Source organism: Sciurus vulgaris (genome assembly GCF_902686455.1).
Source record: "Sciurus vulgaris genome assembly, chromosome: 4".
In the NCBI taxonomy this organism is placed as follows: Eukaryota; Metazoa; Chordata; class Mammalia; order Rodentia; family Sciuridae; genus Sciurus; species Sciurus vulgaris.
Window position 1 is genome coordinate 43,581,480 of NC_136464.1, and position 12,921 is coordinate 43,594,400.

Sequence of the window (12,921 nt, forward strand, 5' to 3'; positions counted from 1 at the left end):
TATGGAGAGGAGCCTCCTCCCCCACCATCAGGTCTATGTGATTCAGGAAGCAGTAAGCAGCTGAGTACTATGGCTGGGGCCCCCTCCCTAATCCCCAGCCTGTCTGTGTTTATCCAATGGCCTTGGGTGGGGGCTGGAGGAGGGGGAGGATGAGCAAGTGGGCAGTTGCTGGGCTTGTTGGCCCAGCAGGACGGAGCATTCCAGGGACAGGCCCCTGGCAGGACCAGAGAGGAGCCAGGAGCCATGTGGGTGGCAGTGGCCATGCTCTGGATCCTGACCCTCGGGGGGTCCCACCAGGCCCGGGGTTCATGTCCCTCTCAGTGCAGCTGCGGCCTCCACATCCTCGGTGATGGCAACAAGGCCAGGTAGGGCACCAGGGGCGTGGGATGGTGGCTGGCCCTCATCCCTTTACCAACTAGAATGGGTTGGGAGGGGTTGGGTACCAGCAGATCCCTGCTTGCTTGACAGTCCCACACATCCCCACTGGGCCCACTGTATAATCATGGGTATGCCGGGTGTAGGGTTTTCAGGTTGTGACTGGGTGAGACCCCCATCTCCCTGGCCCCTGAAACCAAGGAGTCCTATGGGGGTGGTCTGCAGTGTGTTATCCTCTAGTAATCAGGGGGTTTGCTCTGTCCAGTGGGTACTAGTTATGTCTACAAATGGGGGATGGGGTGGGGCAAAAGTGTGCTGGTTTCAGAAACTCCTTCCTGAGTCCTCCTCTAGGCTCCTGGTGGAGAAGAGTCCTCTTTAAAGGCCCAGGAAGTTTCCTCCTTACCTCTCTCTTTTCCTTTCCTGCTACCTTCCATTCCACCTTCCTGTCTATATCTCCCAGCCCCATCTTTCCAAGCTCCATTCTATTCTTGTGCAAAATCTCCCTGGAATAACCAGTCACATCCAAGAACTTCTTGCCACCCCACCTAGGAGACCACCCGCCTCCTCAAGCTCTTCCCCCTTTGGGTCTCCTCTGGCAGCCCCTAAGAGCCTCAGCCTTGACCCCTTTATGGGCACTCTGAAATATTATGAGTGGCCATTCCATTGCAAGTGTGCTTCCTCCATCCTCAGCCTCATCCTTGACTTTCCCCATCCTCCCCCTGGTCCCTTAGACTGTCTTCAATGCTCTCTCTCCCTTAAATAGACTATGAGCTGCAGAGGACAGGACTTGTGACTTTGATTCTTTTCTGAATTGCCCACCATTTCATAGGGGTTCAGTCTTCTTTTGAGGAATATGAGTGGGTGGAAATGCCCATGTCTTTTGTGATGCCATTTACAAGAGAAAACAAGCTAAGCTCTGCCATTTTTGAGTTGCCTGTGGGGTGTGTCTCATGCCAGGAAGGCCTGATTTGTGCAATACATGATGGCATTCATTACAAGAGAATAGCCTCCTTTAGCAAAGCAAAACATGACACCGCTCTCCTAGTTTGAGCAGAGAAGCACTTTGGATGAAACTGGAACTGCACAAGGACTGGGTCCCAGCCACCATATTTTGCTGTCATTTTGGGAATCGTTCCCTTTCCATCTTACCTCGTGTTCGTGTGCTACTCTCATTGATGGTGTAAAACATAACCCTGAATTGTAGGCTACTTGAGGTCAGGGAGTGCTTCCTATTCTCCATCTTTGGCTTTAGACGCAAACTAAGAAGGCCTAGGAAGTCACTGTTGGAGCAGGAGTATTGGAAGTTGTGGATAAGACCGCCCTGATCTACCTGCAGTGCTGAGATGCAGAAACTTTTGACAATAATCAATATCATTGGGCTGGTACAGGGTGATAGGCAGCATGCTCAACTAATATGTTATCTGACTTAATCCCACAATGGCCCTGTGCGGTGGAATTTATTATGGAGAAACTGCAGGAAAAAAAGGTTATTTAATATATTTAAGGAAAAAGCCCAGATGTGAATCTAGTGGTGGGGCTGCCACAACCCACCACTCAGACAAAACTTGGTTATCTCATGGCCCCTGAGTCAGGAGATACTTGAGTCACTTCCGGTTTTTGATGTCCTTTGTATATTTTTAAAAAAGAAATATAGGCCCACACCAAGAAGCCAAAACAGTTACAACAATTGAGGTATAACTTAACAGATGGACTCATTTAACATATATACACAACTATCGCAGGATTTACCAACACTGTTCTTTCTTAGTGCAATGCAGATTCTGTGGGCTGAAATAGGACATAGTTAAGTGTGAGGTCTTTCAGGCTAGCGAAGACCAAATGACTTTCCTGGGAATCTTAGGAAAAGCTCTGTTCCCCAAGCTAGAGCACCCCAAAGGGAAAATTTGAGGCTGTTTATTCTAGAGCCCCATCTCTAGAACCGTCCATGGTTTGGACCCTGAATTTGGTGCCCTGTGTTAACAGGCCTTATAAGGGGTGTAGGGATCCCCGACTTGTCAGAACCCTTGCTCAAACAGCCCCTACTTTTGTGACCAGGACCGTGGTGTGCAGCGATCCTGACATGACCCTGCCCCCAGCGTCTATTCCTGCGGACACCTGCAGACTGCGCGTGGAAAGGACGGCCATACACAGGGTGCCCGGAGAGGCCTTCAGGACATTGGGCCGCCTGGAGCAGCTGTGGTTGCCCTACAATGCCCTCGCGGAGCTCAGTGTCCTCATGCTGCGGGGACTGAGACGCCTACGTGAGCTGCGGCTGCCTGGAAACCGCTTGGCCACCTTCCCCTGGGCCGCGCTCAGGGACGCCCCCCAGCTGCGGCTTCTAGACCTGCAGGCCAACCGCCTCTCAGCTTTGCCGCCCGAGGCAGCGCGATTCCTGGGAAATCTCACCTTCCTGGACCTTTCTAGCAATCAGCTGATGAGGCTCCCGCAGGAACTGCTGCTCACATGGGTTCAGTTGAAGACCGGGCCCTTTCTTCCTGGCCACCACTCCAGGCTTGTCCTAGGTAAGAGATGGCATCACCCTGGTGAGCCTGGGGGTCTCGGGCAAGTTGACAAACCTCTCTGAATCTCGATTCTGTCTGGAAATAGAAATCATATCTACTTTCCACGTTCGAGTGAAGATGAATTGAGATACACAAGAGTCCCAGGCTTAGGAGCCCAAGCCCCAGGTTAGATTACAGCAGTTCAAATTCAGTGTTATAAATAAGGAAATTGGGCTGCATGGGCTCTCCCAGGTCATATACCCAGCTTGTGGTTGAAGGGGTATGGCATAACTGGAAAATCAATCTGAATGTATGAAAATATTGAAAATGTGAAAGGTTTAGTACCCATTTGTCTCTGCTTCCTGTTCTGATCCCTTTTCCCTCTCCCAGGGAGCTGTTATTACCATGTTAATTTGCAAATTCCATTTTACAATACATTTGCATATGCATATGCATACAAGTATATACAAATGACATGCCAAGATAAAAGTTATGTGAGTGATTTACAAGAGTTTTTATTATATATACTAATTAATACTAATTATTTTAATTCAACAATCTCTTTTGGAGATCTTCCTATATTACAACAAATAGAATAAATTCATTTTTGAAAGCTATTGCACAATATTCTCTAATATAGTTTTGCTATAGTTTATTTAGCCAATTCCCCTTCAGTGGATTGTTCACGTTATTTTGTTAACACCTACTATGCACTGAAAATGTTCTGGGCAATGCATTCTTGTGTACATGTGCAGATGTTTCTGAAGGATAGGAACTGAGAAGTGGAATTGCTAGATCATGCAGTGTACCCATTAAACATTTTAGAGTCAGTCTCATACTTTCTGAAGTAACTGGTACAATTCTCACTCCTCACCACTAGTGCTTGAGACCACCCATTCACATGGTCATTTAGAAAGTGTTTTTGAGTGCTTTCCAATTCTAGATGGAACCCAAGAGACAAAAATTGTAATCCTTCATGGAACTAGGAATTAAAACGACCAAAAATTTTTACCTTTTGCCAATCTAATAGGTGAACATTTTATGACTGTTTAACTTTGTGTTTTGTATTAAATCTTTGGGATCCTTTTGTAACAGGTGAAAGCCAGGTGCTTCACTATGAGAGCCAGGACAGTCATGAACCTTGAGTTACTGGTGTATCATGAAATGCATTTAAGCAATGATACAAGGCAGCAGCCACTGTGGGATGGGGAAGTGGGAGGTGGGAGAAGAAAGTGACATCTTCAATTACTGCTCATAGGGACCTGAGAGTCATGGATGTGCAATCAGGTCTGAACATACCCTCCCTAACTCTTTGACATCTCCCTCTCCAAATATATCAAATGTATGGATGCAAATGTATGATATATCATGGATTATTAAACTCACTATCAAATTTAATATCAATCTTTAGGGGGTAAAAATGATGTCACATCAAATACCTTCATCTTGTATTTCAAAAATGCAACCATATAAAAAGGAATTGTGCCTTTAAATTGAAGACACATGGTACCCCTTTTTGACCAAGTGGGTGCAATGACCTGCTTTTAGTTCTTTAAAAAAGTTCAACACTGAATAGAGGACTGGGGACATATCCTATCAGCCTTCTCACCCCATGTTTTACTCCTTCTGAGCCAACCTCAAAGAGAGCCATTGCTCAGAGCAGACACTCTCATTGCTGGGGTGATCTAGAAGTGCCACCTACTCTGGAAAGTCTGAGGTCAAAGGTCAGGAGTCAGTGGAGCAGTTTTAGAAATGATTTTGGGATACTGTAATTACTGAAAATTTTCTTCCTAGCCAGTGACTTGAAAGGGTTAGTCTAAGTATGACAGCAATAATTGGCAATTTTGTCAGTATTCTGTATGGCCTACCCAGTGCTTAATGATATATCTTTATTTATGTTTACATAAACCTTGAAGGGAAATAATGCTATCATGCATGATGAAAAACCAGGCATTAGGGTATACAGCTATCAAGGCTAAGAGCTGGAAGTCAGTTCTGCTGCTTCTGAGTTGAAGACTTGCTTCATCCTCTCTGAAGGGAAAGGGAGACTAGCCTGTGTACCAAAGTATCTAGGGCTTACCTCTTGCCTTCTCTCTCACTGCTGCAGGGCTGCAGGACAACCCCTGGGTGTGTGACTGCCAACTCTATGACCTGGTCCGCCTGCTGGATGGCTGGGTCCCAAACTTGGTCTTCATTGAGGCCAGACTGAGGTGTGCCACACCACGTAATCTGGTTGGAGTGGCCTTCAGCCAGCTGGAGCTCAGGAGGTGCCAGGGCCCAGAGCTCCTTCCAGGGGTGACCAGCATCAAGTCCCCTTTGGGAAGTGCAGTATTGTTGCGTTGTGGAGCTACTGGGGTCCCTGGACCTGAGATGAGCTGGAGGAGAGCCAACGGGCACCCACTCAATGGCACAGGTGTGTGAGCTATAGGGACTTCTGTGCTGAGCACCTGAACTGGGGTGGGTGGATCAACATTTCAAACAGGAATTGGCCAGGGTCAGAGGGAAGTAGTCTAAGTTAGGTTGGGCCCCATTTCTCCAATGGAGTTGGATAGACCTGCCCTGAGGCAGTATGGGGACAATGGATTTAATGATGACAACAGCTCTTGAACTGTCCTGTTATATATATACCCTATCAGCTACAGTTATACAGACTTAGGGCTATTATTAAGAGGAATAAAGACTGAAATTTTTGGTAGAAAACAACTCTTTTAGTGTATTGACTATTTACAGTAAGTTTTCCAGTTGAAATATTAAGCCAGGATTAATGATATGAGTTGCAATCTATTGAGCTGCTCATGTGAGTTTATCACTGTATTAAGTGAATTATGCCCATAATGTTGAATTTTAAAGAGTAACTGATATTCTTATTTTGCATACAAGTGAATGCAGGCTCTGAAAAGCTAAACGCTTGACCTGTGTCACACAGCCCACATAAAGAAGGAGCTGGGATTCCAATACAGTCAAGGTGACTCCACAGTGTGTACTACTTTGGCTAGACTGTGTGAGCAGAAATGACTCATTCTGTCATGGTGGTAGCAAGGATAGGGGGTGATGGCAGGAGCCATCCATAGACAGAGAAGGGGTTAAGGAGAAATGATTCCTTAGCATCTAATCAGAAAATCTCACAACCCTCCCAGCTTTCTTCTGTGTCTCCCCCAACTAAATTGGTAACCATTTCTCTAGAATAGTGAGTTTGAATTAAAGTTACAAACAAAATGGTACAAAAATTTCACAATGTAAAACAGGAAGGCAAAGATGCTCCAATCGAAGCAGCAAAGGGGGTGAGTAGGGTGGGCAGGGCACCTCCAGCTGATTCTCAGTCTCCTGTTCACTCCCCGACTCCCCACCCCCAACATATCTGCCTGCCACCCCTGAGCATCACCTCTGCAAAAACTCCAGAGCATCTCAGATTTGAACATCTCAGATTTAGAGAGCAGTTTATTCTTAGGCTCTGAATCAGCCTGGAGTTCCAGGGACTCACCCATATTTGAGCCTGGGTAATCTTGATCTTCTTGGTTCATCTAAGCCAAAGTTATACAGCTACCAGGCAAGGAACTGGGCCCAGAGTGGCCTAGTGAGCTGGCCCTTGAATGACTTGAAAGTTGAATGCCTGCCAGTGATTTCTCAGGATGACAGGATATTTAGTACAGCATATGTAGCCCAGGAACTTGGCTCTGGGAGGAAATTTGGAGCAGATGAGCCCATTCATTTTCTGAAATGTTCTTCTTCTTCCCCTAGTGCACCAGGAAGTCTCCGGTGACGGTGCAAGCTGGACTCTGTTGGACTTGCCTGCAGTGTCTCACCTGGATTCTGGAGACTACATCTGCCAGGCCAAGAACTTCCTGGGAGCCTCTGAGACTCTTATCTCCCTGATTGTCACAGAGCCCCAGACATCCACAGAACAGAGTGGGATTCCAGGGGCACTTTGGGCAAGGACAGGGGAAGGGGTGGAAGCTGCTGTTTATAACAACAAGCTGGTGGCCCGACATGTCCCCCATATTCCTGAACCTGCAGTCCTGTCCATCGGGACCTCTGTGCCCAGCCTGAAGGAGAAGTTGGCCCTCCAGCACTTCCAGATGGGTGCCCCAGGAGAGCTCTGGGAAGGGCAGGCTGAACCCCAGGAGGCCCGGATGGTGAAATCTCTCAAGGTGGTGGGGGACACTTACCACAGTGTGTCCTTGGTATGGAAGGCCCCCCTGGCTGGGAACACAACAGCCTTTAGTGTCCTTTACACAGTTTTTGGGCAGCATGACATGCGTCGCGTGATTGTGCCACCCGGGAAGACCAGTGTTACCATCGAGGGACTGGCACCCAAGACCAAGTATGTGGCATGTGTCTGTGTGCGGGGCCTGGTGCCAAGGAAGGAGCAATGCGTCATCTTCTCCACCGACCAGATGGTGGATGCCGAGGGCACCCAGCGGCTCATCAATGTGGTGGTGATCAGCGTGGCTGCCATCATCGCCCTGCCGCCCACACTGCTTGTCTGCTGCGGAGCTCTCCGGAGGCGCTGCCGCAAGTGCCGCAACCAGGGCCCCACGGAGGCCACGGGCGCGTACGTCAACCTGGAGAGGCTGGGCCACAGCGATGACGGTTCCGAGGAGCTGTCTCGGCACAGCCTTAGTGAGGCCGACAGGCTTCTTTCAGCCCGTTCCAGCCTGGATTCTCAGGCTTTGGGGACCAGCGGGGGCAGAAGGATCAACGAATACTTCTGCTGAGGGCGGCTCCCCCTCACACCTGCCCTGTCCATATGCTTTCCTTCTTCAACTCTTACACACTCACTCTGCAGCCTGACTGCATGCTCACTCATTCTTATTGCTTGGGTACCTGCTTACTCATGCATTTACATCAACAGCAGTCACTGCAGTTAACACTTATTAAGCATTTACTGTGTTCCAGGAAGTGTTCTAAATACTTTGTATGCATTAACTCATTTAAATCTTCTAACCACCATTTGTAGCAGGCACCACCTTCTTCTCCATTTTCCTGGAGAAGAAATAGGGAAGTATTTTGCCTGTAATCACCAGTTTGGGGTATATAACAAATAAAACAAAAACTTAGTGGTTGATGGTAAAAAACACTTATTTTCACATTCATGGTCTCTGTATTGATGGGTGTTCTGCTCTGTGTCCCTGATATGGGTCCTGGAATGGAAAGTAACAGTGGCTACCTGGGGAAGGTTATGCTCATGGTGAGGTCAGATGACATCAGAGGAATGAGCAAAGTCATGTGATGCTTCTTAAGTTCTTAGTTCAGTATTGGCACACTTATGCCCACATTCTATCTGCCAAAGTAGTCTCATGGCCAAACACAACTTTAACAGGGTAAGTAAGGACACTTCTCCCATAGAGGTGCTGGTGGGGCAGGAGATATTTGCTGAACAGGGATTTAATTTTCTATATTGCCCACAATTACACAACTAGGCTGTGGAAGCTCTGGAATTGGACACAGCAGTTGGGCTCCCCTGGCAACAATCCCTACCAGTCTCCTATTCCACATTTTGGTTACATTTATGCTAACTCATAGGTACTCACACATACAGTCTCTCTATACATTAGTCATATTTACACACACACACACACACACACACACACACACACACACACACCATTCATCTACACTGTGCCCTCACTGAATTCTAACTTTTATTCCCTGGGTATTATTTTGCCTAGAGATAATCATTTGATTTTCAATAAACTGTAGAGATTTGGATGATGCCTAAGAGACCTCTGCTCATTTGCTCTCAGCAGGTCAAGATGGAGAGATTGTCCTTTCCTCCTAGTCCCTCAGCAGGCTAGTCCAGGAATCTTGCTTAGTTTTGCCTTAAGGTGGGAAACCACTCTGATGCTGAGTCTGTGCACAGGAAAATGTGAGTGTCAGCAGGGGAGGCTTAATGTGTTTCCTGTCTACAAAGCTGGGCTCCTGGTGTTAAGTCTTTGGGATAACCACTGTGGAAATTTGGGAACAGTAAGTGATCCAAGGAAATTATTTTGTTGGTGTCATGCAAGAGATCCTACATGTGAACACTCACTAGATATAAATCAGAGTAATACAGTGATTTCTGAAGTCTCTGTTTCCCCCTCATATTTGCAAAGACCTTATAATGCATTTCCCTCAGTTTTCTTGAATTTGATACTCACAACAACCAACAGTGGTGGTTAGGCTATTTGATTTTACAGATGAGAAAATTGAGAATTAAAGTGTTGAGGGACTTTTATAGGGGAGTGATGTATTCTCTTTTGGAATCCAAGTCTTTAACCTTTAACCTGGCCAGATTGAGGGTCTTTATCAGTATTGATCTCTGGAATCAACAGGTTCACCATGAAAAATGGAAATTATTTTGGAACCACTGAACCCTAGGATCTGAACCATGAGAACAACTAGGCATATAAGCATGGAGCTTCCATACTTGGGTATGTTCTGCTGTCATCTGGAGGGTGCATTTGATTATAACTTGTGAGTCACAGGCATTGGTAAGATAAATTATTTGGTTGGACAATAACAAGGACACTGTCCACATTGGGGTCAGTAAGGCTTTTCGGTGAAACCACATAGTAAATATTTTAGGTTGTGCTATTCAGTCCTTGATGGAATGCAAAAGCAGCCACAGACAATATGTTGGTTAGTGGGTATTAGTGTTTTACAATAAAATTTTATTTATAAAAACAAGTGAAAAACTGGGTTTGACCTACAGGCTGTTGTTTGCCAATCCCTCATCTATACTTGTGTTAGTACTTCTGCAGTGTCTTTGGAGACTCAAGACTCATTCTGACTGCTTGATACATGAGGGTGATAGATACCCCACAAATCAGAATTAAAGTACAACAGATGAGGAGGTCACTAGGTGAAATGATCAAGATGTTGCCTTTAAGTGATTGTCTGAATCAATTAAGACTGAGCAACTATTGGCCCAAAGACAACTAATATCAACCCAGTTTTATTGGAAGAAAAAAAAAATCAGTACCTTGAAAGCAAGATTAGTTAGTACACCTAATAGAGGGGAGGTTCAGATTTTCCAATGACTAATTAGGGCCTATCTTCATTGTCTGGATGATCATGGTCTCCAAGATGGTTAGCCTCCCAATGCTTACTCGTCAGCCTTCCTTTATATGTTCTGTCTTTCCCTGTTTGCTATTATAGGGAAGGTCATTCTTAATTGTGCTCATGAATATTTAAGTCACTCAAAAAGGAAAACAAAAAATTACCATGTTAAAAAAGGTGTCTGATTTATATATTAATCTTTTAGTATATGAGTCAGTCCCTGAAAATTGAATGAACTCTGAATGTCTTGGAAAAAAATTTCTAGTCTTCCAATGTTGAAGATCAGTCTGAACTATGGTGGTCCTGCAGTGCTGCCCCTGGAAGTCAGTTTCAGAGGTTGGTTGGAATCATGGCATCTCTGTCATGTCTTTTCCTACCTGACTATAACATGGCTATATTCCTCTTGACTAGGCAGAGGGTGTGTCCAGTGTCACTTATCTGTAGTTGCCTAAGTTGTAGGACACAAAAAGCCAGAAATTGTGTTCTGGAAATTGAATATGTGCTATCAAAGCAAGACTATCAGGGTGGGGGGAAGGAAAAATAATAGAATGAGACAAACATCATTACCCTATGTATATGTATGATTACGCAAATGGTGCGACCCTACTTCGTGTACAACCAGAGAAACAATAGTTGTACCCCATTTGTGTACAATGAATCAAAATTAAAAAAGATTGTCACTAAAAAGCAAACAAAAATAAGTCCCCTGACTCAGCTTCACATCAAAACAAACAAACAAACAAACAAACATCAACTAGAATATCGGCCAGGTGCAGTGGCTCATGCCTGTATTCTCAGTGACTTCGTAGGCTGAGGCAAGAGGATTGCAAGTTCAAAGCTAACCTCAGCAATTTAAAGAGGCTCCAAGAAACTTCGACCCTGTCTCAAAATAAAAAATAAATAAAGGACTGGGATTGTGGCTCAGTGGTTAAGAGTCTCTGAATTCAATTTCTGGTACAAAAAAAAAAAAAAAAAAATCCTAAGCTCTCAATTAAGGGACTCAGTGAGCGGTCCTTTTAGCGGATTAGAGCTAGAAATTTTGGTTTTAACTATGGTATAATCTAGTAAAAACAAACATTGATTTAAAAGTACTTGAACACATTTTATTTAGTTGCAAGTACATTGTAGGCAGGATAGATTAGATATATACTATGGTAATGATTCCCATATTTCAGTGGCTTAACACATAAAAATTCATTTTTGCTCTTACAGAGTCTACTAGAGTAGTGGGAAATGTGGGAAATGTGAGTGGAGGGAGGGTTCTGCTTCACTTAATTCTCACAAGGACCCAGGCTGATGGAAGTTCCACCATCTGGAATGTTCATGGTTGCTCCAACATGGAAAATGTATAACTAGGGGATCATGTAGGGACTTCTCAAACATCATTTACTCTAACATTTCATTAGCCAGAATATGAATCACATGGTCCATGTAATTTCATGGGGTCTTGGAAATGTGGTCTTCTGTGTGTACCACAGACATACCACAGAGTGTGGGTAGCCAAAGGAACCATCTAAACATGCTTGGTACAGATGAAGGGTGCGGAAAGGAGCTTAAGCTAGAGAAAAAGGAAAGACAGCATGTCTACTCTCTGATAGATTGTCTAATTCTCTATCTGGGCTATTTCTGAGTTTGGCTAATATTGGGGAATGAGCAGCATCTTCCAACTGAGCAGATAGGATACTTTCTCATGAAGATTCTATTAAGACAAGCCAGTGAGATGCCTCCTAGAAATTATTCATATCTAACAGTTTCATAAGCAGAGTAAGTCCTCTCCCATGACTCTGTCTCTGCCAAGAATTCTTAAGAGCCAAGTTTCTAAAATCACCCTGCAAAAGGGGAGATGGAGTGGAAATATTCTTCTCTTTGTTGACAGGGTCTCTTGAATTTAGGGGATACAGTTAACCATATGTTATTTAAGCTGAATGACATTACCCAAGGAGGATTTAATTGTCCTAGCCTCCTGTCTTAACTCCCAACATAGCTACTTTATGTGACAAATAAGGAAACAAGAGGCTCAGGGGATCAGGAAAGGAGAATGGGCAGAGGGAAGTGGCCTACGTGATTCCAGAGATGGTACATGCCAGCTGGTGTTCTTCATAGTCTTGGAGCAAATTGCTTCTGGAAAGTTGGTGAAGTTGGATTTATTTGATAATGTTAGCATGGAATGGGCAGAAAAATTGTAGGTAAGGAGGAAGATTCTTTCAGCTTTTATATTTTGGGGTAAGAGGAGGGAAAGGAATTCACTGGTGATTTTGTATATCTGTAGATTGAATTACTTGTTTTCCACATGAAGCAAGTTTGATGAGGTCTTGGCAAACATGGCAGAGGACTCTAGAGTAAGAACTGCCTATCAGAAGTGTTCCCCCTTCTGGCCAAACTGGCCAGGCTCTGATCCCTCAACACCCTCAGCCCTGGATGTAGGCTGCTTTGGAAAGGACCTGACTTCACACAAGCACTTTTGTAGCTGGGCATAAATTCATCTCTTGAAAGGAGGTCTAGGCATCTCCATGTCAACCACAAACTTTGTACCCATAGCACACTCCTTATTTTGGATTTTCTTTCATATATATTTATGTTTATATTTTTTTAGTTGTAGATGTACATGATACCTTTATTTATCTTTATGTGGTGCTGAGGATCAAACCCAGGGCTTCCCACATGCTAGGCAAGCACTCTACCACTGAGCTACAACCCCAACCCCTTGGATTTGGACTTTGAGAGGAACTCCAGAGATCTATCCAGATTGCACAGTTAGACTGAATGGGAACTCCTTCAAATATATCTGTCATGAGTGGAAAGCCTGGAGTGTAATCAGCTTAGTTGGTGACCCATTTCCCTCTTATTGGTTAGCTTCTAAGCGGATTTTTTTCACTGAAGCCTTTTGTAGGGTATAATGTGTATCATGAGTCTTACAGGAACCCATAAAATTTTAGTATTCATCTAGAAGTACCCTAATTAACACAGAAATAGGTATTTCTGCTCTTCAGGAATCTTTCGTTATAGG

At 44.7% G+C, this 12,921-nt stretch overlaps 1 protein-coding gene across 1 annotated transcript; it reads left to right on the forward strand.

The window, feature by feature from the left end:
• Nucleotides 1–243: 243 nt before the first annotated feature.
• LRIT1 (leucine rich repeat, Ig-like and transmembrane domains 1) lies at nt 244–7,591 on the forward strand (the record flags this gene model as incomplete). The annotated part of the gene is made up of 4 exons (XM_079136595.1): nt 244–365; nt 2,431–2,897; nt 4,984–5,289; nt 6,615–7,591. The coding sequence occupies 4 exons, from the start codon at nt 244–246 to the stop codon at nt 7,589–7,591; spliced, it is 1,872 nt and encodes a 623-aa protein (XP_078992721.1).
• Nucleotides 7,592–12,921: the final 5,330 nt, after the last annotated feature.